General features: G+C 43.2%; 1 protein-coding gene across 10 annotated transcripts in view; it reads right to left on the reverse strand.

The window, feature by feature from the left end:
- Window positions 1–25,292, reverse strand: part of STX8 (syntaxin 8) — a 206,833-nt gene that overhangs the window by 159,566 nt on the left and 21,975 nt on the right. For 5 of the 10 annotated variants that reach the window (XM_061391045.1, XM_061391048.1, XM_061391047.1 and 2 more), the window contains exon 4: window positions 19,079–19,189. The exons of the other annotated variants lie outside the window; for them this stretch is intronic. In XM_061391045.1, coding sequence (XP_061247029.1) covers window positions 19,079–19,189 — 111 coding nt within the window. The remainder of the gene's footprint in view (window positions 1–19,078; window positions 19,190–25,292) is intronic. 10 annotated transcript variants of the gene reach the window in all.

Raw genomic sequence — 25,292 nt, forward strand, 5'->3', positions numbered from 1 at the left:
AGACCTGAGGGGGCAACTAAGCCTGGACGCTACAAGCACTGAGCCTGTGCTCTAAGAGAGCCTAGAGCTGCGACTCCTAAAGCCCGAGCACCCTAGAGCCGGTGCTCCACAACAAAAGCAGCCACTGCAGTTGAGAAGCCCACACGCTGGAACTAGAGAGTGGTCGCCCCCACTCTCTGCAACTCGAGAAAGCTCTTGACGCAACGATGACCCAGCACAACCAAAAACAAATAAATAAAATTAGGTTCTAGAAAAAAATTTTTTAAACCTACTGGAGAATAAAAGTACAACACGGGCACAATTTAATATTAATATCAAACACACATCAACCACCAGACATACAAGAAAGATTTCCCAGGGCTAAATTCAGTCCTGCAGAAGTCCTAAACGCTGGAAGAACTGTTTTGATCTCACTTTCACATAGTTCAATATAAAAGCAGCAGTAAACTACAGTTTCCCTAAGTGGTAATTAGTCCCTAATGCCTTCTTTCTGAGCTGATTCCAAACTTTTGGTTCAGTTTTTCGAGGCTGAACGATCACTTTCTCCCTCTTCCCCTCCCCTTTGCCCTCTCCCTTGTGTGTCTGTACTTTGCTGATGCCTTAAATCTGTTGGGAAATTCAACAAGGATGGATGTGACTTTACTAACAAGAGCAGGTAAAATCGCAGGTGCCGCTGTGGGCAGGAGACTTGATTTTCTTTTCATTATCAGGTGCTAAAACCTAACATTTAGGATAGATGCCTATTAGTACTGTTCTGGGTAAGAAAGAAAGTCTATGAAAAATCTTAAGATATAAATCTTAGAGTTTAAGGAGTTTACAATCAAATGGAAAAGAGAAACTGACCACACGTGAAGGAACTCTTAAATGAAATAAGAGAACAGCCAGCCCTGCATCCCTGGGCAATGCCAATAACCTCTTCAGCCTGGTTTTCTCAGCCACAAGACAAGGAAACCAAGTGGGTCAGTGGTTTTCAGCCCCCGCCCCAGCCCCACTCTGGAGAGGCACGCCACCCTCATTAACGGTGGGTTGGCAGGTGAGCGGGAAAGACTCACGTTGGAGGCGGAGGCAGGTATTCTTCATAATCCTGCAGAAGACGTCTTTATATCTTTGGAAATCACTGAATTCGAAGACCTTTAAGATCCTTTCAGTTTTAATGGAAGTCTTTCAGTTTTAATGGAAGTTTTTCTCATTATAGCTAAATTCCACAAAGAACAGAGAAAAAAAGACAAATTCCCCACGAAGCCCATTCTCCTCTGCCCCATTCTTCCCAATTTCAGTTCAAGACGACCACAGAATCATCGGCTCAGGCCCAAACCCTCGAATCAACTTTGACTCTCTGGTGCCTCACAGCATTGAGTCCATTAGCAAATCCTTCAAAACATACCTAAAATCCACCCGCTTCTCCTCTGCTCCCCTGCTTCTGCCCCTGGCACTCCTGCCTCCTGCTTCTGCTCCCACCCTCCACAATCTACTCCCCACCAGCTGCCAGAGCCACCACCGTACAGATAATGTTTCTTCTGCCACAGCCTCTCGGTGCCTTCCCATCACCCTTAGCGTAAAATGCAACATCTTTAACCCATGACGTTCACTTCTTTGTTGTTTCTAGAACACACTGAGCACACTCCTACCTCAGGGCTTTTGCACCTGCTACCTCCCCTGCCCCATGGCTAAGGCTCTGGTCACCCGTGATGGTCACGTGGCCCTGTTCCCTGCTCATTCTACTCTGCTCCAATGTCATGTCCTCAGAGAAGCTGCCCCAACTGCTCCCTCTAAAACAGTACCCCTCCCTGTAACTTCTGGGCTCTCCTCCTCCTCGGCCTGCCTCGTTTCTCTTTACAGCACTGAAACAGCCAGCAATTGTATGCTACACACTTATTTTCCTGTCTCCCACTCCACACTGTAAGCTCCAGAGGGTAGCGACTGTCTTATTCATCACTATATCCTCAGTGCCTGGCAGAATAGACACTAGGGAAAAACAAACCAAAAAAAAAAAAAAAAGTTGAATGAGTTAATTTATTCAGCAAAACCCACAACTGAATGAATGAAATCAGTAAGAAGAGAAGCTAGGCAAGTGTAACCTAACACAGTGGCTCTGTGTGCTGTCATTTCAATGGCATTTCACAAACATGATCTCATTCGACTCGTTGAACAAGCCTGTGTGTAAGTCAGAGCAGGTATTACTGACAAGAAAAATCAAGGTAGAGAGACATCAAGTCACTTCCTGAAGGCCACATGCTTCATGGCAGAGCTAAAGTTCAACCACATCTTCTGACTCCAAATCCAAAGCCCTTTCTTTCTACCATCTCAGCGAAGGTTTCATGATGGGCAAGGAGACCCCAAACAGGTAAGGTTGAGTTTTATGAGGAAGACATGGAAACACACCCCAGGAAAGGATAACAACATGAATAAATGATTTCTCAGCAGAAAACATGTGCCATTGACATGCCCAGGATAAAAGTGGGGAGGGGGTGAGATACGGAGGAAGGGGGGCCTGGGTCTAGTAGACTTGCTTCCAAGGTAGGCAGCCAGAGTGAGCCTCTATGTCTTCCAGCCTCACACTTCCACAATCTTGTGATCTCAGCTTTCCACTGGCTGTTCCTCATCCTATAAATCCTCAGGCCTTCTTTCCTGTTCACAGCCAGACTTCCTTCAAGAATGGCCAGTGCTCATCAGCTCTGCTTCCTGACCCTCAGGATTCACTCTTCAGCCCAGGATCCGCCTCCACCTCCGGGGCTCTGCTAAGACTCTTCTCACCCGTAACGTCCTTGCTGACAAAGCCTCTCCGTTTTCACTTCATTCGTCCTCCAGGCCTCACTGGCCACTGGTCACTGCTGACCTTCTTCCCTTACCCAAGAAAGCCCTCTTCCCTTGGCTCCTTTCACACCCCTCTCTCCCACAGCATGTCCTCTAACTTGCAGGTACCTCTCCTTCCATCTGCCCTTTAAATAGTGGTGTGCCTCAGGGATTCTATTTAGATCTTCTCTTCTGGCTGTGGAGAAGGCAATGGCACCCCACTCCAGTACTCTTGCCTGGAAAATCCCATGGACGGAGGAGCCTGGTGGGTTGCAGTCCATGGGGTCGCAAAGAGTCGGACACGACTGAGCGACTTCACTTTCCCGCATTGGAGAAGGAAATGGCAACCCACTCCAGTGTTCTTGCCTGGAGAATCCCAGGGACAGGGGAGCCTGGTGAGCTGCTGTCTATGGGGTCGCACAGAGTTGGACATGACTGAAGTGACTTAGCAGGAGCAGCTTCTGGCTATATTGTCTCTCTCTGGGCTGTGTTATCTGTTCCTGTGGTTTCGGGCTGTAAGGACAGACACTAATAGTGCTTAGACCATGTTTCTACGCCAACACAAATGCAATAAGTCATGGTTCTCTCCATTCATCATGGTGATGGATTCTTACCTGGGGGCCCCCTGCCCTAGCAGGACACAATCAGAATCTGGGGGTAGGGAAGGAATGGCACATAAATAGTTCAAAGCAAAAAGAAAAAAAAAAAAAACCCACATATCAAAATCCAGGCAAGGCAGGTCCCTCAACTGTTCATCCTTTCAAATTTCTCCGTACCCAAAACATCTCCCTACCAGCTCGCTCTCTCTGCATTTACGGCTTTTCCTTTAGGAATCTCCAGCTGAGAACTCCACTCCAAACTCAACACACCCAAAGTCAAATCCACTCCTTTCACCTATAAGCAGTTTCTTCTTCCATGCTCTCTACTCAGCAGCATCGCTGCATTCCCGAGTCATCTGGACCGTTTTTCCTTTCTTCCCACCCCTGGCCACGTTTCATCAACGCCCAAGGCCTCTGCAGGAGGTGGCCCTCAAGTCCACGCCCTGTGTCCATCCATGCTGCTGCTGCCTCAGCTCAGAAAAGCATCTCTCCCGTAGAAGATGCTCATGGCCTCTGACTGGCCCCCTTGCTCCCAGTCACCCCCATTCAAATCATCTTACACTCTGCTGCCACAACGATCTTTCTAAAACAGATTTCTCCTATTTTTTATTTTTGGCTGCACCACTTAGCATGTGGGATCTTAGTTCCCCAAGCAAGGATCAAACCAGTGCCCCCTGCATTGGAAGTGTGCAGTCTTAACCACTGGACCGCCAAGAGAAGTCCCAAGATCTCGCCTGTTTTAAAACTATCACTGCTTCCTAGAAGCTACAGGTTAAGTTTAAGCTTTACAATATGGCCCCAGTGATATATCGGCTATGTCACCTCCCCAAACCCCCTTCCACACCTATGGACTGCTCACCAGGTCTCCAGACAAAGGCACAAACTTCCACACTCTCATGTTTTTGTATGAGTCTGGAGGGTCCCCGCCCCCACCCCTTTGTCCATCTGGCAAAATTCTATTCATCCCCTAAGGCTCAACTCAAATGTCACTTCTGCTGTTTAGTCTTTCCTGATTCCCATCCTCACCCCCCTCTTCCCTTGAATCAATCACTCCAGGGTGCTCCCATGGCACCTCATGCAAAACCTCCGACGTGGCATTTATCAAGCAGGATTGTAGTTAGTTATTTACTCATCTGTCTCCCTTCCTAAATTATAAACTCTGGAAGGAAAGAGGCCACATGACCGTCATGTTTCTATCCCCAGGACCAGAAAGACAGTTCCTCTGAGTATGCTGGAGAAGAAGCATTCAGAATCTGTTTGTGAAACAGAACTAGGAAACCCACTGAGCTCTTTAAGCAATGGAGACAAAAAGAGAGGGGTATTTAACATTTATCTTGAGAGAATAAAAAAAAAAAAGAAGAAGAAGAAAGCAAAAGGAAACAACTGCTACCTGCCTTCAAGAGTTTAGCAGCAGAAACAGATGCTGTTCAAGCAGATGGAGGGAATTTTAACTTGAAAGGGAATTCTGTCACTAAGACACCTTGTAGCTCAAACTCCTTCTTGGAAGGACAATGAAGGAGTGTTTCTCCTTTGAAAAGTAAGTTATAGAAAGAAAATGCTGGGACTTCCCCAGTGGTCCAGGGGCTGAGACTCCACCCTTCCCGTGCAGGAGGCCCAGGTTAGATCCCTGGGCAGGGAACTAGATCCCACATGACACAGCTAAGAGCGGGCACAGCCAAATAAATAAATATTTTTTTAAAAAAGAAAGGAAATGCTAACTACCATGCTCCCCCGATTAGGACTGAAATGTTTTTTAAAAATAAATCCATCATTTTTATTCTATAGTCTTTCAAGATGGAGCTTATTTAATAAATGGAACATGTCAAATAAATGCCACATTACTAAATACATTAGATATCTGTCTTAAAAAAGATTTTACCAAAAGGTTTCATAGTCCCTTCTGACACTATAAAAATATTTCATTTTTTTCCCCAAAAGTGAACGATGCATCTTATTAAGTTAATATGCGGGAGGTGCAGATGATCCACATTTTTCTGCTGACACATGTTGCTGAAGCTCGTCAGAGTTCACAAGGAGGATGTTCTTATCAACCAAATGGAGCATTGAAAAACCAGTGAATTTCAAGAAGCACCTTCTCCTAGCATTTCCAAAAGATATCAAAGTAACTACATAAAATGTTTGTTTTGTCTGGAAAAAAACAGTGTTTGAGTATTCACAGACCACAGAGAGGTTTGCAGTCAGGACCAGAGATGGTATTTCTAGGGTGTCAGCGAGCTGAATTGAACCTGCAGAGCTTTGTAACTAGACTTGCCTGTAGGTGTGAAAATGCTACTGTGGTATGAAAAGGCAATTCCTTCCTCAAAGCTTTTTCAGTTAGTTTCTTTCCGTGAATATAAAGATGTACAGAGGCTCAAATTTCAATCAGAAATAGTTTCTCTGGCATAAATTCTTTGGAGGCAAAAATCTGGCAGCAATACCCAGGATGGCTTACACGGAGGAAGGGCCACAGTCAGGGAGGTAGACCAGAAGGCTAGGGCAATGTAGGCAGAAGGGGATGGCAGTCAGGATGAGGGGAGTGGCAGAATGGGACAGCGGGGATGGGACAATTCACCCAGTCATTCCAAGGAAAGCTCCACAAGTGCTGCTGAGTAGAATGACTACAGAGGATCAAGATTTCCAAACTGGGTGACTTGGAGAATCGACACAACTTGGAGATATGTTTCATTTCCTTTTGGGATTTTCTCAAATTGCAACGTAACTCCCAATAACAACCCCAAAGTAAAACTGTCCCGTCACAATCATGAGCTGTGAATCCATGGCTGCTGTTGCTGTTTAGTGGCTAAGTTGGGTTTGACTTAGCCCGCCAGGCTCCTCTGTCCATGGGGTTTCCCAGGCAAGAATACTGCCGTGGGTTGCCATTTTCTTCTCCAGGGGGTCTTCCTGGCAGATTCTTTACCACTGGGGAAGCCCAGCTTAAACGACAGCTCAGCAATTAAACAGAGTCCTAGTTCCTCCTCAAGGGATACACAGAACTACAATCTGACACATACCTATGAGCTCTTCAGCAGAAACCAAGACACCCCACCCAAGTGGAAGATGGTGACTACATGCTGACCATAAGTACACAGACCCCATGCTGGTGGAAACTAGCAGGCTGATGATTAAGATAATCAAATATCACCCTGTTACTGCAATGCTAAGTGATCAGAAGAAAGTCCACAAGCTACTTGTAGCCCCTATTTCCCAGACAGCTTACTTCTTTAGGTCTGGTATTCTGTCCAGTTCTTTCTGTATCATCTACCTATTCATCCATCCATCCATTCCTCCCCCACACAAATACTGAGGCCCTTCTATGTGCCAGCATGAATCTAGGGGCTTGGCAGAGAAAGAGACACCTGACCTCAGAGAGCTGGCATTCCAGGGAGAAGAAATGCCTAACACTATGACTTCTGAAAAGTAAATACTCATTTTTCTTTTTGGTTAAATTGAATAATCTTTATTCAATTAGTTTAAACTAATTAGTATTAGTTCAGAACAATAAGAACTCAAGAAAAAATAGCTTACACATCATCCAAGGAAAGTCTCACCGCAGAACCTGAAGATCTACTGCAATCAAACAATTTGCTACTTTTAAACCACTCTGTTTTCCCCTATTCACTGTTGGCCAAGTATACCAATAAGAAGCTTTAATATTATAATTTAAAATTTAATAAAACAGTTGGCTAACTTGGTGGCTCAGACAGTAAAAAAAAAAAAAATCCACCTGCAATGCAGGAGATGCGAGTTCCATCCCTGGGTCGCAAAGATTCCCTGGAGAAGGGAATGGCAACCCGCTCCAGTATTCTTGCCTGGAGAATTCCAGGGACAGAGGAGCCTGGTGGGTTACAGTTCACAGAGTTGCAAAGGGTTGGACATAACTGAGCAACAAAGAGTTTATAGAAGAACACAAATGGAGGGTCGAAAAGGCCATCAGAAATCATTTTGGCCTCTTTTCTCAATTTGAAATGAGAAATTCTTGAGTCATCCAGGCAATTTAAAATCAAGCAAATAAAACCAAAGGGAACAATTCTTTTGTCTTAAGTGTGAATATCATGGTACCTGAAAAGCAGGAGGAGGACAGGAAGGGATAACACATAAAACCTAAGAATTCTAAGTGTAAGAGGAATGAGCTGCTCTGTCAAATGTTTGGTGGCTGAGCGCCATCTGCTGGTGAGAAATTGAAGTTCAACTACAAAATGAAAAGCAATCCAATGATTACCATGTGTTATAAGCAGCTCCTTGCCTTATAACACAACGCAGTCTTGAAAGTATGTTTAGAAACAGAAAAAGGGAAAGTCAGCAATATGTTGAATATGGTTTTCCTTCATTTTCCTAATGTTTTGAGTGTAGAGATTTCATACTTCTTTCATTTGACTTACTCTTCTGTGGCCTTTTAAAATACTATTTATAAATAGCATTTTAAATTTGTTTTCACTTGGTATTTCTTTGCTGTCTGGCTTTCAAGACTTTCCGAGGAGAGGAACTACCAGGTTGCTGCTGCCAGCTTGTGGGCAGACTACACTGTACCACATCCACACGGTAGTAACTGGGCACCTTCACTGACTTGAGCAACACGGGGCTGCAACGTCTTAAGATTTACTTAGATCTCAGGGTCTCTGGGTTGACTCCCTTGATCAACCATCCAAATCAATGCTAATGGTAATGAAGGATTATCTATTTGGCTAACAGGGGTTTTCCTTTCCTAACCCACGGAGAAAAAAAAAAATAATTGGACTAAGTGACTACAGAGATGCCTTCAAGTGATAATCAGTCTTACAAGTACACACCTACCTGAAAAATCTCAAAGGACTACACTGTCAAGCTTGAGACAATTTTAACATAAAAAGAGTGCTACTGAAACATTCTACTTCGCAAGTTTCACATTAGGACTTCCCTGGTACCATGGTTAAGAATCCACCTGCCAAAGCAGAGGACACAGGTTCAGTCCTTGGTCTGGGAAGATCTCACATGCTGCAGGGCAAGTAGGCCTGTGCACCACAGCTACTGAGCCCATGCCCTGCACCAGGAGAAAGCACTGTAAGAAGAAGCCCACACGCTGCATCTAGCCAGTACCCCCACTCCCTGCAACTCGTGAAAGCCTTCATGGTAATGAAGACCCAGCACAGCCAAAAATAAGTATAAGTTTAAAAAATGAAGTCTGTAAAAAAAAAAAAAAAAAAAAGCTCCAAGACATATAAAAATTATCAATGTAAATACCCTCTGACCTTCTAAGAACTTAACTAGAGATTAAGGCTTTCACACGATGAAACCCTTTATGTATAAGGATATTTACCATTGCATTTATGTAACAGAAAAAAAAGTACAGGTATTAAGTACATACATACATACACAATGTAATAGAGTGGAAACAACACACATATTAATAGGAGACTAATTCAATAAATTATGTAGCACATACAATGAAATACTATAAGGCTACAAAAATCAATGACAAGACTTCGTGTTGGTTTCGGAAGATCTCCAGTATATTTAGATGATAAAAGAACATTGTAGGGTAATTTGCGCAGTATACGACCATTTGTGTAAAAGATGGGGGGAAATAAGAAAATATATTCTTATCGGTTGGCATATACTTAAGAGAACCCTGGAAAGACAGACCAAAGATTATTAACGCTGATATTTATCTTGCGGGTGGGACACAGAGGAAGGGAGGCTTCTCACTGAACACTGTTAAGTGCTTTTAAAACATCTCAGCTACATGAATATATGACTTAAGCAAGATACACCCTCCTTCCTCTCCTATGGCTGTTTGAAGTCTGGGAGCTTTTTTTAAAAATTATTTTTAAATGGAGGATAACTGCTTTATAATACTGTGTTGGTTTCTGCCATATATCAATATGAATCAGTCACAGGTATACGTATGTCTCCTCCCTCTTGAACCTCTCCTCCCACTCCCATCTGTCTGGGAACTTACTACAAGCATCCTCAACCACGAGAAGAGTCAGTCTGAAGATAAAGACACAACAAAGACACAGCAGACTCTGGATCACCACTGGCTGTAGAATTAACCACCTCCCTCAATTCTCTAACTTGGAACTTACTATACGGAGCTACTTTTCCTTATGTAAGCGGTTTTGAGTAGAATCATCAGTTCCTCATGGCTGCTGCTGCTGCTAAGTCGCTTCAGTTGTGTCCGACTCTGTGCAACCCCAGAGACGGCAGCCCACCAGGCTCCCCCATCCCTGGGATTCTCCAGGCAAGAACACTGGAATGGGTTGCCATTTTCTTCTCCAAGGCATGAAAGTGAAAAGTGAAAGTGAAGTCGCTCAGTCGTTTCCAACTCTTTGCAACCCCATGGACTGTAGCCTACCAGGCTCCTCCCCCCACGGGATTTTCCAGGCAAGAGTACTGGAGTGGGTTTCCATTACCTTCTCCCCTCATGGCTGAGGGCATCGTAATTGGGATATCAGTGCCTGAGCGAAACCAGGCGCCCCTTTGGCTGAAGGTAAGAACCACAAGCACCATCTTCTCCAGACCCTTCAGGTGCTTTACTTGGGCCTCCTCCTCTGACTGCTGCAGACATGACCTCCTCTTCTAGTTTCGTTGCACATACACATTGGAGTTTAATTTCTCTGTCCTGTGTTTGTACCCCTGCCCAAGTGAACCCTTTTAGAACAAGTATGACTGTACAAAAGGAGAACACACCCTACCAGGGTCCCCTCTCAGCCCGCTCATGTGCCTTTATTAATTTCTGACTCTAATCTCTGCTAATTAAGTAGGCAGACTATGTCCCAAAGTTATTTATCTCTTCAGAAAACCACCCAAGATAATCAGTGAGGTAGAGACAAGCAATGTGTTGCCGCAAGTCCCATTTCATTTTCTTGTGAGTCTAGACAAGACTACATTTCCCAGCCTCCCTTGCAGGCAGATCAGAACCATGTGACTGGTTATTGCCAATGGGATGACACATAGGGGGCAGCATATAAGAGGGGTGTGAGCCCTCTATACCTTCTCTCTTCTCCTCTCACAGTGAAAATGGAGGTCCTCTGTGAAAACAGCACAGCTGTAAGATGGGAAAACCTGCATCACCATTTGAAGGGAGCAGTCCCAGAGAACCACCAGATTTTATGAGGCAGGCAAAAAAAACTTTTTCATCTGGTAATCCTGTGAGGGTCCCAGATTTTTTTAGTTACAGAACCCATGCTATTCTATTCGGACTCAGTCAAACTTTCAATCAACAGAAATTTGCTGAGTGCCTACTATATACCCAAATCTGCTAAGTATCTATAAAAGATACAGCAAACACAAAGACTTTCATTAAGTGAGCAAGGATCTATTAAGCATTGTACAAGATTTCAGTCCCCATCCCCAACGTATTTAAAATTTAGATGGAGAAACAAAATATGCATTTGCAAAATAAATATTAAACCACATGACTTTCCTACCTAAATCATTTCCCCACTAATACTCCCTCAAAGCACAATATATTTTTCTGAACTTATTTTACTTATTTGAATGACTCTTTAATTCACGTCTGTTTCTCTCACTGAACTGTAGAGAGCTCAAAGGCAAAAACGAGATATTTTTTGTTGTTTGGAGCTTTATGCCACCACACTCCCTTTACCAGTGCTTGGCACGTTGAAGGCACTCAAAATTTTTCTATTTACCACACTTTCTTACTCTAAGTTTTTTTTCATTAACTTACTGGAAATATTTAATATTCTTGACTGCATTTAATACCACCTTGGTTCAACTTGGACAGAATGTGGTCCACTGGAGAAGGGATGGCAAACCACTTCAGTATTCTTCCCTTGAGAACCCCATGAACAGTATGAAAAGCCAGAAAGACAGGATACTGAAAGAGGAACTCCCCAGGTCAGTAGGTGCCCAATATGCTACTGGACATCAGTGGAGAAATAACTCCAGAAAGAATGAAGGGATGGAGCCAAAGCAAAAACAATACCCAGTTGTGGATGTGACTGGTGATAGACACAAGGTCCGATGCTGTAAAGAGCAATATTACATAAGAACCTGGAATGTTAGGTCCATGAATCAAGGCAAATTGGAAGTGGTCAAACAGGAGATGGCAAGAGTGAACGTCAACATTCTAGGAATCAGCGAACTAAAATGGACTGGAATGGGTGAATTTAACTCAGATGACCATTATATCTACTACCGCAGGCAGGAATCCCTTAGAAGAAATGGAGTAGCCATCATGGTCAACAAAAGAGGCCAAAATGCAGTCCTTGGATGCAACCTCAAAAACGACAGAATGATCTCTGTTCATTTCCAAGGCAAACCATTCAATATCACAGTAATCCAAGTCTATGCCCCAACCAGTAAAGCTGAAGAAGCTGAAGTTGAATGGTTCTTTGAAGACCTACAAGACCTTTTAGAACTAACACCCCCAAAAGATGTCCTTTTCATTATAGGGGACTGGAATGCAAAAGTAGGAAGTTAAGAAACACCTGGAGTAACAGGCAAATTTGGCCTTGGAATACGGAATGAAGCAGGGCAAAGACTAATAGAGTTTTGCCAAGAGAACGCACTGGTCTTAGCAAACACCCTCTTCCAACAACACAAGAGAAGACTTTACACATGGATATCACCAGATGGTCAATACCAAAATCAGATTGATTATATTCTTTGCAGCCAAAGATGGAGAAGCTCTATACAGTCAGCAAAAACAAGACCAGGAGCTGACTGTGGCTCAGATCCTGAGCTCCTTATTGCCAAATTCAGACTTAAATTGAAGAAGGTAGGGAAAACCACTAGACCATTCAGGTATGACCTAAATCAAATCCCTTATGATTATACAGTGGAAGTGAGAAACAGATTTAAGGGACTAGATCTGACAGAGTGCCTGATGAACTATGGACTGAGGTTCATGACATTGTACAGGAGACAGGGATCAAGACCATCCCCATAGATAAGAAATGCAAAAAAAGCAAAATGGCTGTCTGGGGAGGCCTTACAAATAGCTGTGAAACAAAGAGAAGTGAAAAGCAAAGGAGAAAAGGAAAGATATAAGCATCTGAATGCAGAGTTCCAAAGAATAGCAAGAAGAGATAAGAAAGCCTTCCTCAGCAATCAATGCAAAGAAATAGAGGAAAACAACAGAATGGGGAAGACTAGAGATCTCTTCAAGAAAATTAGAGATACCAAGGGAACATTTCATGCAAAGATGGGCTCGATAAAGGACAGAAATGGTAGGGCCCTAACAGAAGCAGAAGACATTAAGAAGAGGTGGCAAGAATACACAGAAATACTGTACAAAAAAGATCTTCACAACCAAGATAATCACGATGGTATGATCACTCACCTAGAGCCAGACATCCTGGAATGTGAAGTCAAGTGGGCCTTAGAAAGCATCACTACAAACAAAGCTAGTGGAGGTGATGGAATTCCAGATGAGCTATTTCAAATCCTGAAAGATGATGCTGTGAAAGTGCTGCACTCAATATGTCAGCAAATTTGGAAAACTCAGCAGTGGCCACAGGACTGGAAAAGGTCAGTTTTCATTCCAATCCCAAAGAAAGGCAATGCCAAAGAATGCTCAAACTACCACACAAGCGCACTCATCTCACACGCTAGTAAAGTAATGCTCAAAATTCTCCAAGCCAGGCTTCAGCAATACATGAACCGTGAACTTCCAGATGTTCAAGCTGGATTTAGAAAAGGCAGAGGAACCAGAGATCAAATTGCCAACATTCGCTGGATCATCAAAAAAGCAAGAGAGTTCCAGAAAAACATCTATTTCTGCTTTATTGACTATGCCAAAGCCTTTGACTGTGTGGATCACAATAAACTGTGGAAAATTCTGAAAGAGATGGGAATGCCAGACCACCTGACCTGCCTCTTGAGAAGCCTATATGCAGGTCAGGAAGCAACAGTTAGAACTGGACATGGAGCAACAGACTGGTTCCAAATAGGAAAAGGAGTACGTCAAGGCTGTATATTGTCACCCTGCTTATTTAACTTATATGCAAAGTACATCATAAGAAAAGCTGGGCTGGATGAAGCACAAGCTGGAATCAATATTGCTGGGAGAAATATCAATAACTTCAGATACGCAGATGACACCACCCTTATGGCAGAAAGTGAACAGGAACTAAAAAGCCTCTTGATGAAAGTGAAAGTGGAGAGTGAAAAAGTTGGCTTAAAGCTCAACATTCAGAAAACGAAGATCATGGGATCTGGTCCCATCACTTCATGGGAAATAGATGGGGAAACAGTGGAACAGTGTCAGACTTTATTTTTTGGGGCTCCAAAATCACTGCAGATGGTGACTGCAGCCATGAAATTAAAAGACGCTTACTCCTTGGAAGAAAAGTTATGACCAACCTAGATAGCATATTGAAAAGCAGAGACATTACTTTGCCATCAAAGGTCCGTCTAGTCAAGGCTATGGTTTTCCCAGTGGTCATGTATGGATGTGAGAGTTGGACTGTGAAGAAAGCTGAGCAACGAAGAATTGATGCTTTTGAACTGTGGTGTTGGAGAAGCCTCTTGAGAGTCTCCTGGACTGCAAGGAGATACAACCAGTCCATTCTAAAGGAGATCAGCCCTGGGTGTTCTTTGGAAAGAATGATGCTAAAGCTGAAACTCCAGTACTTTGGCCACCTCATGCAAAGAGCTGACTCATTGGAAAAGACCCAGATGCTGGGAGGGATTGGGGGCAGGAGGAAAAGGGGATGACAGAGGATGAGATGGCTGGATGGCATCACAGACTCGATGGACGTGAGTCTGAGTGAACTGCGGGAGTTGGTGATGGACAAGGAGGCCTGGCGTGCTGCGATTCATGGGGTCGCAAAGAGTCGGACACGACTGAGCGACTGAACTGAACTGGTTCAACTATCCTTGGGTTCACCGAAATACAGAGAAAAGCATATCTTTACTGATTTCAGCACATCCTTTACATGTCAGATGACCTAGGAAGTTAGTGTATTTCTGGGACATAAGTAAGAGAGATAAATAATTATGGCTTATCCATTGTCTCGCAGGTAATGATGCAGTTGTTTATTCCTCAGCCATTTCCTACTTCTGGAAGAGTAGGCTGGTCATATGTTCATAACTTCAAGCAATAGAGAGTATAAATTAATAGTTTTTAGGAAATCTCAATACTATCAAATAGAAATCATCCTTCTTATAAACTAAGTTTTAAATCGAAAGAAAACATGCAATGATCTAAAATGGTAGAGGGGGAACACTTTTAATGGAATATTTAAAGTCAATTTTTCCTCTGTCTTCCTTGGCTGCCAATATAGTGCTATGAAATATAAATTTGAAGGATCATACTTTTTTTAAAAAAGCAGCTCCAAGAAAAAGTAAATATATGAAATTAAATGTAAAGCTTACACTCTAAGAAAATGTGAATATTTCATTATCATCTTCTATTCTTTGATTTTAGCAGTTGATCTGCTTGTTAATATAGCACTCCTGATCCATAACTACCATCTCAACTTCTAAATAACTTCCTATTTCCTATAATCCTCCATATAGTTGGTGGTGTGAAGATTAAAGCTTAGCCAATTAGCCACCCACTACAGCCTAGTTAATCACATAATCTTTGAGATGGTCAGGGAGCAGTGGAGTATGCAATGATTTTTCTTTTTTCCTCTCTCTTTACAAAGATTTAACTAATTGTGAGACTTAGCGATGCTCTCGAATAGAAAGGGCAGTTGGGTTTTCAATCAGAAGCTGTGTCACCTCTTTATAAAGTTAGGGCTTATCTTCTAAGAGACATTGTTACACAGAGACTTCTTTAACAAGTTTCCAAATACCCTCAATTAGTCAACCATTGCTTATTTAGACCTGAGTCTCACATCAAGGCTTACTGCGTGAGAACAATGATCAGTAATCCGTAAGGTAAAAACTCAGATTCTGTCACATGACAGCTACACATTCAATTATGGGATTGTTACATTCGTGTCTGTTTAAGGGAAATGCTAATCTGAACTGAAGTTTGACAATACTCTCCTCTCCTTAATAAGGCCACATATGAGGAGGAAGAGAAAAGGGGAGGAAAGGGAGGGGAGAAGGACCCCAGGAAATGAAGGATGGGGAAGAGAAAGACAGAGTGCAAAGGTCTGGGGTGAGGGAGGAGGAGGACACTAAGGAAACAGGAGAGGAAGATGGAAGAGCCCAGGAGGACAGAGAGGCTCAACCAGTTCTCAGGGAGTCCTGGCTGGGTCAACTCTTGCAACGTTGCCACCAGTTATTACGGGGCTCTGAACGCCCAATGAGCAGATCACCGCCAGTTCTCCAACAGTACATGCTTGGTGACAGTCTAGCACAAATGACCAAAAGTGCCAGAGAGAGTAGGTCCAGAACACTTTCAAGTTCGGGTGAGGCTTTCCGCTGTCTGTGAGTCGTGACCAAAAGGAAAGACATGAGCCCCCCACCTCCCTATCCCCCTGGTGACAAGGCAACCCACGTTGATATCAAGAATGGCAGAAGCCATCAAAAATGCTGGAGGAATCCAGAGATTAGAGAAGCAACCAAAGATGCTGGAGGAGCCCAGAACTAGGAACTGACCTACAGGAGGACTGAAGAAACCTCTGTGAGTCACTGGGGACATCAGAGCAGGGGGGACAATGAGGTGTCTCCAGGGACAGAGCTGAAAGGTCCCTGATGAGGTCTCAGAAATGATTGGACAGCCAGGAGGCAGGAGAGCAAGGCTGAACCAGGAACCCAAACTGGCCACCTCTACAACTGAATTCAGACCCTCAGAAGGACAGATCCAAGCAAAAGAGTTATTCAGGCATGGGAAGCTGGGGAAGGAAGTGGGGATTCAGGGGTGTTGGTCACTCAGTCGTGTCCAACTCTGCAATCCCCATGGACTGTAATCTGCCAGGCTCCTCTGTCCATGGAATTCTCCATGCAAGAATACTGGAGTGGGGTGCCATTTCCTTCTCCAGGAGATCTTCCTGACCCAGAGATTCAGCGGGTAGGGGAAAAAGGCAAAAATAACACTCAGGTATGGGCAGGTGAGTGAAATCAAAGACTGGAAACTCTGGCCTCAAATCTGAGACAATCTGCTTCCAGCAACCTACCTGACCTTAACCAGTGTTAAGTGTTAGAATTCATGCACTCACTCACCCACACACGTACTATCAAACTCTGAAACGGATTAGCCTTAGGATCTAGTGCAAGTTCCTTGACCCCTCTGAGCCTCAGTTTCTCTTCTATAAGGTGGGATGTTATAAAGATCTCCTAAGCATAGGCACCTATAGCTTGGCACAGGGCCTGGCAGGGAGAAAACAAGCAGCAGCTGCTAGCTACCAGTGCTCATCAGACCCCATGAGGGAAAGAAATGGTTTCAGTGGTTTCTAACTGTTCTCACCCCGACCAGAGCTCCCCCCAAACTACTCACTCATTCAGAGTCTGCAAGTATATTGTCTGGACACTTTTTTTTTCTTTAAAAAAATTTTATAAGCCTTGTGGGTGACTGAGTGCCATAATTAAGAACAAGTGATATAAACCAGTATTTGAGCTGGAAGGGGCATTCAAACCAAATTGAGGATCTTGTTAAAATACAGATTCCACTCAGGAGGGCAGAGGTGGGGTCTGAGACCCTGCATTTCTAAGAGGCACCCAGGTGAAGATGACCCGACTCATGAGCGAACAGTGCTTTAAATAGCAAAGAAAGGTTATCACAGGAGAGAAGAGGAGTGACCAAAACCGAAAAAAGAGGAGGAGGTGACAAGTGACAAATTCTTATATACTGAGATTTAGGGAAGTCATTCTGGCCCACAGATTTTTATGGGGGAGGAAAAAGATGAGTTAACTTGAATTTTATGCTAAAACAGCTTGCTTGTGGCTGATCTAACACCCATTGTACATCTGCTCTATTTATTACAGAAAAGGGCACACTGACCTGAAGTAAAGAATGTCCATGTTAAAAATAAAGATGCTATGCCCCTCTTCCTGGGATGCCAACGATGGGATAAGCAACTCCCTTCCCAGGTGCCAAGGCCATGCTGACTCCCTGTGTATGTTCTGGTCTTTTTATTTTTTATTTTTAACCTTGAAGAAATGTACCCCTGACTCGTTTAGTGTTCTTTGTTCTTGCAAGATATAAAACTGTGCTAAAAAAAAAACCCCTGCATCTCTGGACAGTTTCTCAGAGTAACCTGGGAAGCTGGCTTGGGGGCTAATCCTCAGTTTGGCTCAAATGAAACTTTTCTACTCTTATTACTGTTTATTATTTTCGTCAACAAGGGAGAGAGGAACCAAAAATCAACCATTCATCCCCCACCCCACCCCACAAAGACCTAAGGCCTAAACTGGCCCCTCGACATCATTAAATGACAGTGAAGAGAAGCAGAACCTGACACACGGAAGGCTCTCACCACACAGTCACCTCCACGACAGAGGAGGAAGGTTTCCATGTCTTCTCCTCCCACCATCACCTCTCTCTACCGGGCCCTTCCTCACCCAGGAAACTTCCTCCCTCGCCATGGTACTTTGAGTTCGTTTCTGAACTTCAAGGTAAAGGCCCATGCCCACAGACGGCACTCTCTTCTCACCTTGCAAGACCTCCTCACTCATGGGTTCTTTTTCACCAACCCTGAATGTTTGAGGGTTGAGCTTTCATCCTCAAACTTCTACTCCTGCATCCGCCCAAGAAGGCTCAGGCACCATGATGGATCAGCCCCGCTCACTGGAGGCCTCCCCGTCCATTTACAAACCCTGCCCAGCACCCAACTCCTCCTTCCCTGACTTTAGGCCTTTAGGTCAAAGAAACAACTCTAAGATTTCCTCTAGCTTCCTGGAATTTCATCACTTCCTCTCTAGAAACCTTAAATCCCAAGCTCCTGAGAAGACTGGAATGGACAAGAAGCTGCTCCATCCTCTTTCGGTCACCCTCTGGCAGTGATTCTCCAGCCTCTGACTGCAGACCAGAGTCACCTGGGACCACTCTAGGACCACGCCCTCCACGCCCCGCCCCACCCCATTAAAATAAAAAAACAAACCATTGCCCTTGGGAAGCCATATTATTCCTAACCAGGAACAAGCTGCCGCCCCCACTGTGAAGACCCCATCCCTCGTGGGGAAGGAGGGGAGAGGCAGGTTTCATCCTGATCTCATTTGTGCTGGGTCCCTTAATGTGGTGAAGGGGGTTCTAGAGGCAGCTGGGGAGGCCAGTTCTAAAGATATCACAGTTTATACTTTATTAACCTCAATCCGGAAAGCTGGACCCCTCCTCGGAGTCTTCCACAGGAGTCGTGTGCAGAGCAGCCGACAAACTCCGTCAAGTGTGAATCATGCTCTGGCAAAGATCAGAGAAGAAACCAAGGGCCCCAACTCCTCTAGTCCTGTAAGCCATAGACTACACAGTCTTTAGGACACATTTCTACAAGTCAATTTAAAAAAAAAACACATCATTTTCCAACACAGATAAAAACATGACGTCCAGAGTTTAAAAGGCAGCTAACACAGCAAAAGTTCAACCAGGGAATGAAGAGACATTTTCTGACTTCGTCTGTATTCTATCCAAATAACCATCTTCCAAAATGGGATTCAGCTGAATGTGCCTGGTTTACTCAAACGCAGAAACTTAATGAAAACCATGCTGAACAGAAAATGACAGTCAAGCACTACAAATGAACAGACAGGATGTATTTTACCAGATAAAGAAATTAAGCCCTTCGGGAAACAACTGTAACCACTGCAAGTAAGTTTCGCCCACTGCTTAATCCCTGTAAAGGAAAGCATCATACCTGATAAGATCGGGTTCTGCACCCTCGTTCTTAAAGGAGGCCAGAAGTAGTCTCTCTCGAGTTACAAGATCATCCAAGAGGTTCTGTCTTCGGTCTCCTTCGAGCTGTGTTCTGCAGGCGACTCGTTAAGGTCCAAGAGTAGGTGAATTACCTCATTTGATCTATTACATTATTAACCGAGCTCTCCAAGTCAGAGGGGACTGTTCCAGACTTGAATCAACCCTACCCCGAAGAGTCCTGAGCCAGCGCTCTCCTGCTCTGATCTCAGCCTTCACTGACCCTTCCAGTAAAGGACCTGGACAGAACCATTGCAGAGGACTTACAAACACTGAACCAGACCCACCATGTGAGATCATTCACTGAGAAATACTGTTGGTAAAAACGATTTTCCTCCCAGTGGCCAACCCTGAAATGTTCTTCTCTACAGCACACTGTGGCTCAGGGAATCCTTAAGTTCTGAGTGCTGGTCACAGTGGTCAAGGGTTTTTCCTAGACATTAATACCTAAGATACTCTGTTAAAAAGGAAAAAAAGAAAAAAAAAAAGTTTTGTTGCCTTCTTTCATATTATTAACACCTATTAATGCACCTACAATATATGTTGTAAAGTGCTACTTTATACAGATTTGCTCTAAAAAAAAACTGTTACCATCAGCTCACTAAATACGTTGCATGATCTTCAATAATTCTAAACAAAATTACAAAGAAATAACTATATTCTAATGTGTTAATCTATGATCTGTGCTAGACTAGGGGTCCAAAAGCCTACTAGTTCTGTTTTGATCAGTATCCATGGTCTTGACCAATTACTTCAGTGTTTTGGATCTGTTTCTTCAGATGTCCCCCAGGTAATCTCTCATACCTTTTCCAGCACAACTCATGGCCATGGTTTTCCCAGTCCCGGTTAAAGAATGGGACTACTGCTTTGGATTTATGGATTTATAGACACTTCTCCTTTCAAGAGGGATATTAAATCCTGCATTTAGGCCCCAAAAGTTTGAGAACTTGGCAGAATATACTAGTTTTCCCTGGGTGGGAAAACCACGGCCCAGTGAATCTACTTTTGTTGATAATTTTGAATAGAAAGAGCTGGATAGCTAGCAAAAAAAGCAAATAAGCCCATAAAAAAATGTTCCCCGGTAACAGATATTAGCTAGAAAAATCATAAATCCCCCCTAAACCAATGTAACTAAGCAGTGTTATTGACTCTGGACATTTATAAAATAATAATGGATACATTCTCTCAACATTCCAGAATGCCCCGATTTCCTGAGAAAAATGACTACTATGGCTTTTCCATCTCCTACTTGACTACGGTCACTAAGAACCCATCTTGGAAACAGTGAAGCAGCAACTGTAACCAAGAAACAGTGAGCAAGTCCTTCCTCTGTACTAATAAAAGGGCCGAATATTAGCCTTCTGATCAGTGCAACACCAAAAATAAATACAGTGTGCTTCAAATCAGTGGTAAATTGTCAATAAAGCAGAAGTGGCCCGTGAGAATGGAAGGAGGGGTGGGGAGGAGAAGGGACAGGAGCTATGACATAAATTATACAGGACAAAACAGGAATTTTAATTGTGGAAATTACTAATTATATCACAGTGCTGATTAGCCTTGTCTTCCATTCTATGCTCAACCTACTCTGGCAACCTGTGGTTTTGCTGGGATTTCAGTTATCCAATCCTCCAAGTGAGCATAAACTCAACGATAATCCAATATTACAATTAAGCAGATTACAGATCTGACTGGCTCAGGGGTTTAAACATAAGAAATAAAATTACAGAAGTATCATTAGAAAACGCCTTTGGAGAACTTTCTAATACTCTAGAGTAAGGAAAATCTTCCTAGTCGAGAATGTCAACCCAGAGGTCATGAAGGAAACTATAAATCTGGATAAAAATTGTAACTATCTGCAAAATAAAAGTACAAGTGGCAAATTAACAGTGACAAATTTTAAAACGGCAAAGGATATAACAGGGCATTGGGAAAAAAACAAGAATTATGCTAATAAACTGAAAAAAAATGCAGCTTTACATTAGTGAAAGAAATACAAATTGAAACATACTGTCGTTTTTGCCAGCCAGATAAGAAACCGTGACAGAAGGCTCTGGACAGGGCTGAGGAACCAAGCGCTCTCAGACATCCTAGGTGGGAATGGAGACGGGTTCAACCAGTTGCCCGACTGCCTTCTACATACCCAACAGAATTTAAAAGGCACATTCTTTTAACAGGAATTTCTCCTACAGATACATCCACAAGACTATACAAAGATGCAGGAGCAGGGAATTCCCTAGTGGTCCAGTGGCTAGGCCTCCGCACTTTCAGTGCCCAAGGTCTGGGTTCAATCCCTGGTTGGGGAACTAAGATCCCACAAGCCACCACTTAGTGCAGCCAAAAAAAAAAGATGTTCAGTGCAGCATTATTTATAACAGCCAAATACTGGAAACATTCTAAGGTTTGTCAATAAGGAAATAGCACACCTCGGCAATGGCATGTTTTGTAGCCCCCTTCCCCCAAAACAGAGAGAATAGGAAAGCCCTGTATGTATCAATGATAATGAAAATTAACATTTACGAGCACTTACTAAGTGCTACATAAATTATTTGATATGGAACAATCTCCAAAATAAAGTGTTAAACAAAAACAAAAAACCGCAAAGAGCTAAATAGTGAATAGTATGCTCCCACTGCGTGCATTAAATACATATGTTGGTATATACACAGAAAATTTCTCAAAGGATATAGAAACAATTGCCTCTAAGGAAAGGGAACCGGGGACTCAGGGTGTAAGGGAGACTTTCTATCTACTGGGTATTGTTTTGGACTGTTTGACTCTATTAAATGCTAACAAAAAGTTTCAGAACGAAACATATGATCCTTCTGTAGTCAAAAGCATTTTATACTTACATGTACACATATCTGTTCATGCCTAGAAAAGTCTGTGATAATAGGAACCAACCACCAACACTGTTAACTGTGGAAGAATGAGCTAGAACAGGATGGGGATGCGGAAGTGAGAGAAGAGTAAACAATTAACAACAGAAAATGTAGGGGTAGAGGGACTTCTCTCGTGATTCCTGTGGCTGAGAATCTGCCTCGCAATGCAAGGGATTCAGGTTTGAGCCCTGGTTGGGGAATTAAGATCCCACATGCTGAAACTACCGAAGCCTGTGTGCTGAGCCCATGGACCCCAACTAAGATCCAACAGAGCCAAATGATACTGAAAAAAAAGGAAATTGACAGGTGGAAAGTACTTTTTATAGAAAAAGTAAAGGCAAGTTTTAAAATTTAGCAGACACTGAATTTAAACTATTAACCAACAAAGGACATCAATTCTAAGAGCAGTAAAACTTGGTGATTATGTTTTGAAGAGGAGGGGTAACTGGAGAACAGAATCACAGACAGTTGATGCTGGGACAGGTAAGTCGAATCTCCTGTTCACCAGACCGGAAACCATGGCAACAGTGGGTGAGAGCCCAGCTCTTTTTCGCCACCTCGAGTGCGGCTTCTCTACCCTGAGGCCCCCAGTACTGCTCACTTAACTTTGCCATTTCTTAGCATCCTGTTAATAACAATACTGATAATATTAATTCAGAATATTCCAGAGATCCCCTGTAAATCTGGAACACCTGGAAAAGTAACCAATCAGGAACACTCACTCTACCTCCTGGTTTTGTTTTTATTTTAATCTATTGAGTGAACAGAGCATAAGGAAATGGGGGATAGAGGGAGCTGAAGAGAATAAAAAGATGCATAGCCCTTCTGCATGGCACACTTACTATAATAGAAGTTGCTGCTAACAAGAGGTCAGAGAACCACCTAGAAGGTAATGACACTCCATGGATGTGGGCTCATAGTAGCTGGGGGGACCGAGTACAGGGTAAGGAAGGATAAGCAGAAAACAGGGCAGATGGTCATGAGGCCAGTGCTGGGACCTTCTCTTCCATCAACTTGGTGAATAACCAAGGAGGAAGATCAGAGAACAGACAGGGAAACAGAAGATCTAACCACCATAGTACTCTGTCTTTGGCCAGACTGAATTTACATGTAATTATAACCAGTTCATGCAAGGTTGCAAATAAAACTAGATCCTGATTTTGCATCACTGTACTTCAGAGTCCAGCTTCTCTGCTATAACCTGGGAAGCACTTCCAATCTAGGATGGAGAGGGGTGAAGATGGGGCTGAACCCAGGGAACACCCCATTCCCTCCCCCACTTCCAGCTCCTGGAGTTTCTCCTTATTGGTAGAAGGCATAAGAATTTAAGTAAGTCTTCCGTGCAAATTAATTGCTGTGGAGAAGGATAATTACTTCCAGAACCACAAGAAGAATTGCACAGAGACAGTTTAAGGTCCCAGAGGCCAGAGATTTTTCTGGCTCACATAGCACTTCAACTCTTTCATTTTTATTTATTATTTGCTTTTAGGGGGAGTCCCTGGTGGCTCAGATGGTAAGGAATCTGCCCGTAATGTAGGAGACCTGAGTTCAATCCCTGGGACAGGAAGATCCTCCAAAGTTAACAAACTCTACTGAGTGTCTATTACCGACCAGCCCCAGGTGCCAACCTTCCTCAAAGCACTGATCCCATTTTGCAAGTAGTATTTTAATACTATCATTATCTCCATGCCTGGATGTACCCTCCTTATGTGTTATAAACTCCATAAAAGGGTACCTGTAAATCCTCCACATTAGCTGTAATTTTAACAGTGATAAAATGGTAAGCAGCAGGTAATCCTCGAGGAGGGCTTGCTTTATGCAAAGCACCTTCTATGCATATAATTAATCCTCCCAACAATGCTATAAGCTGGATGTACTTTATCCTTTTCTCACAAATTAAGAAAACAAGGCACAATGAAGTTAAGTAACTTGCCCTCGAAGAGTTGAAAACTTTTATTCAACACCAATGACTATGGGGGAACTTGTCCTGTGAGATGCTTTAAATATAGCATTTTCTTCAACTTTCACAACAGCCTGCAAAGCAAGTCTGATTATTCCTACTCTGTAGATAAAACTGAGGTCAAGAAAGGCCACGTTGCTCTCTGGCCTTGAGGCAGTGGTGGAGCTGGTCTTCTATCTCAGTTGTTTGCCACCAAGCCAGTGTTGTTCACAGTGTTCCAACAGTGCCCAGACTTAGGGGTTTCATGGAGCAGAGTATTTCCAAACAAACTGTGGGTGTGGGGAGGGGGGATTTATATAGACCAATTATACACGTTGCCATCTATGTGGACATTCCAAAAACCACAACAGACAAAACGCTCATCTGCTTTTACTACCATGGCGAAAAAGCAAGATGTTAACACTCGAAACCAGAGAGAACCATGACACAGACTATAAATCAGAAAATTCCTACTGAAATAAAAATGACCTTGTCCTTAGTTTTCTCACAATAGCAGACACCAGTGAAAACTGTCATGGCCAGGTGCAGTGTTTTAGAACCACGTCCCCACTACTGGGGCACCCAGGGGCTATTCTTAACACCTATCCACTGAGCTCCTCCACACATACATGTATCCATGTATCCAGGTTTGTTACACGGGGATCTCTCCAGCCAGCTACCTGTCTACTCATCTTTCTTCCCCCAAAAAACAAAGTGGAACAGGGTTATGTATCCTTTTTTTTTTGTTTTTAAGATTATTTTTTCTATGTGGACCATCTTTTTGCCTTTATTGGCTGCAAGGCATGTGGGATCTTAGGGTTTGAACCTGCATCCCCACTATTAGAAGACAAAATCTTTACCACTGGACTGCCAGGAAAGTCCCCTTATTTATCGATTCTTAAAAATTAGTTCTCTAGGACTTCTCACAAGAGACCAAAATAGCTTTTGATACTGAAGTCCTTTGTAAAGTGATTTTCAAAAATTCTTTTCAAAGTACTAAAAGTGCTGCCTTTGAAAAACCCAACAAAAAGACAAGCTTCATGTAAAACTAATTCTAAGAATAACCTTAGTGCTACCTGAAATTTCCTATGCGACCTCCTGTTGCACATAGCTTTTCTCAACTGGTGAGACCATTATAATCACTGTCTCCAAGAAGCACTGTGAATAGAAGTTAATGCTTTTCAGCAATTTTCACTCTGGCTGCAGGACTTTGGATTATGAATTGCAAGCTAACCGATTCGAAAGCACGCCACTTTCATTTTAATTTCACATTTATTCTTGCCAGAGAAAAATACTTTTTCAGGAAAGAGCAGTAACATCTTATGCCTAACATCCCAGAA

The sequence above is a fragment of the Bos javanicus genome, chromosome 19 (assembly GCF_032452875.1).
Source record: "Bos javanicus breed banteng chromosome 19, ARS-OSU_banteng_1.0, whole genome shotgun sequence".
NCBI lineage: Eukaryota > Metazoa > Chordata > Mammalia > Artiodactyla > Bovidae > Bos > Bos javanicus.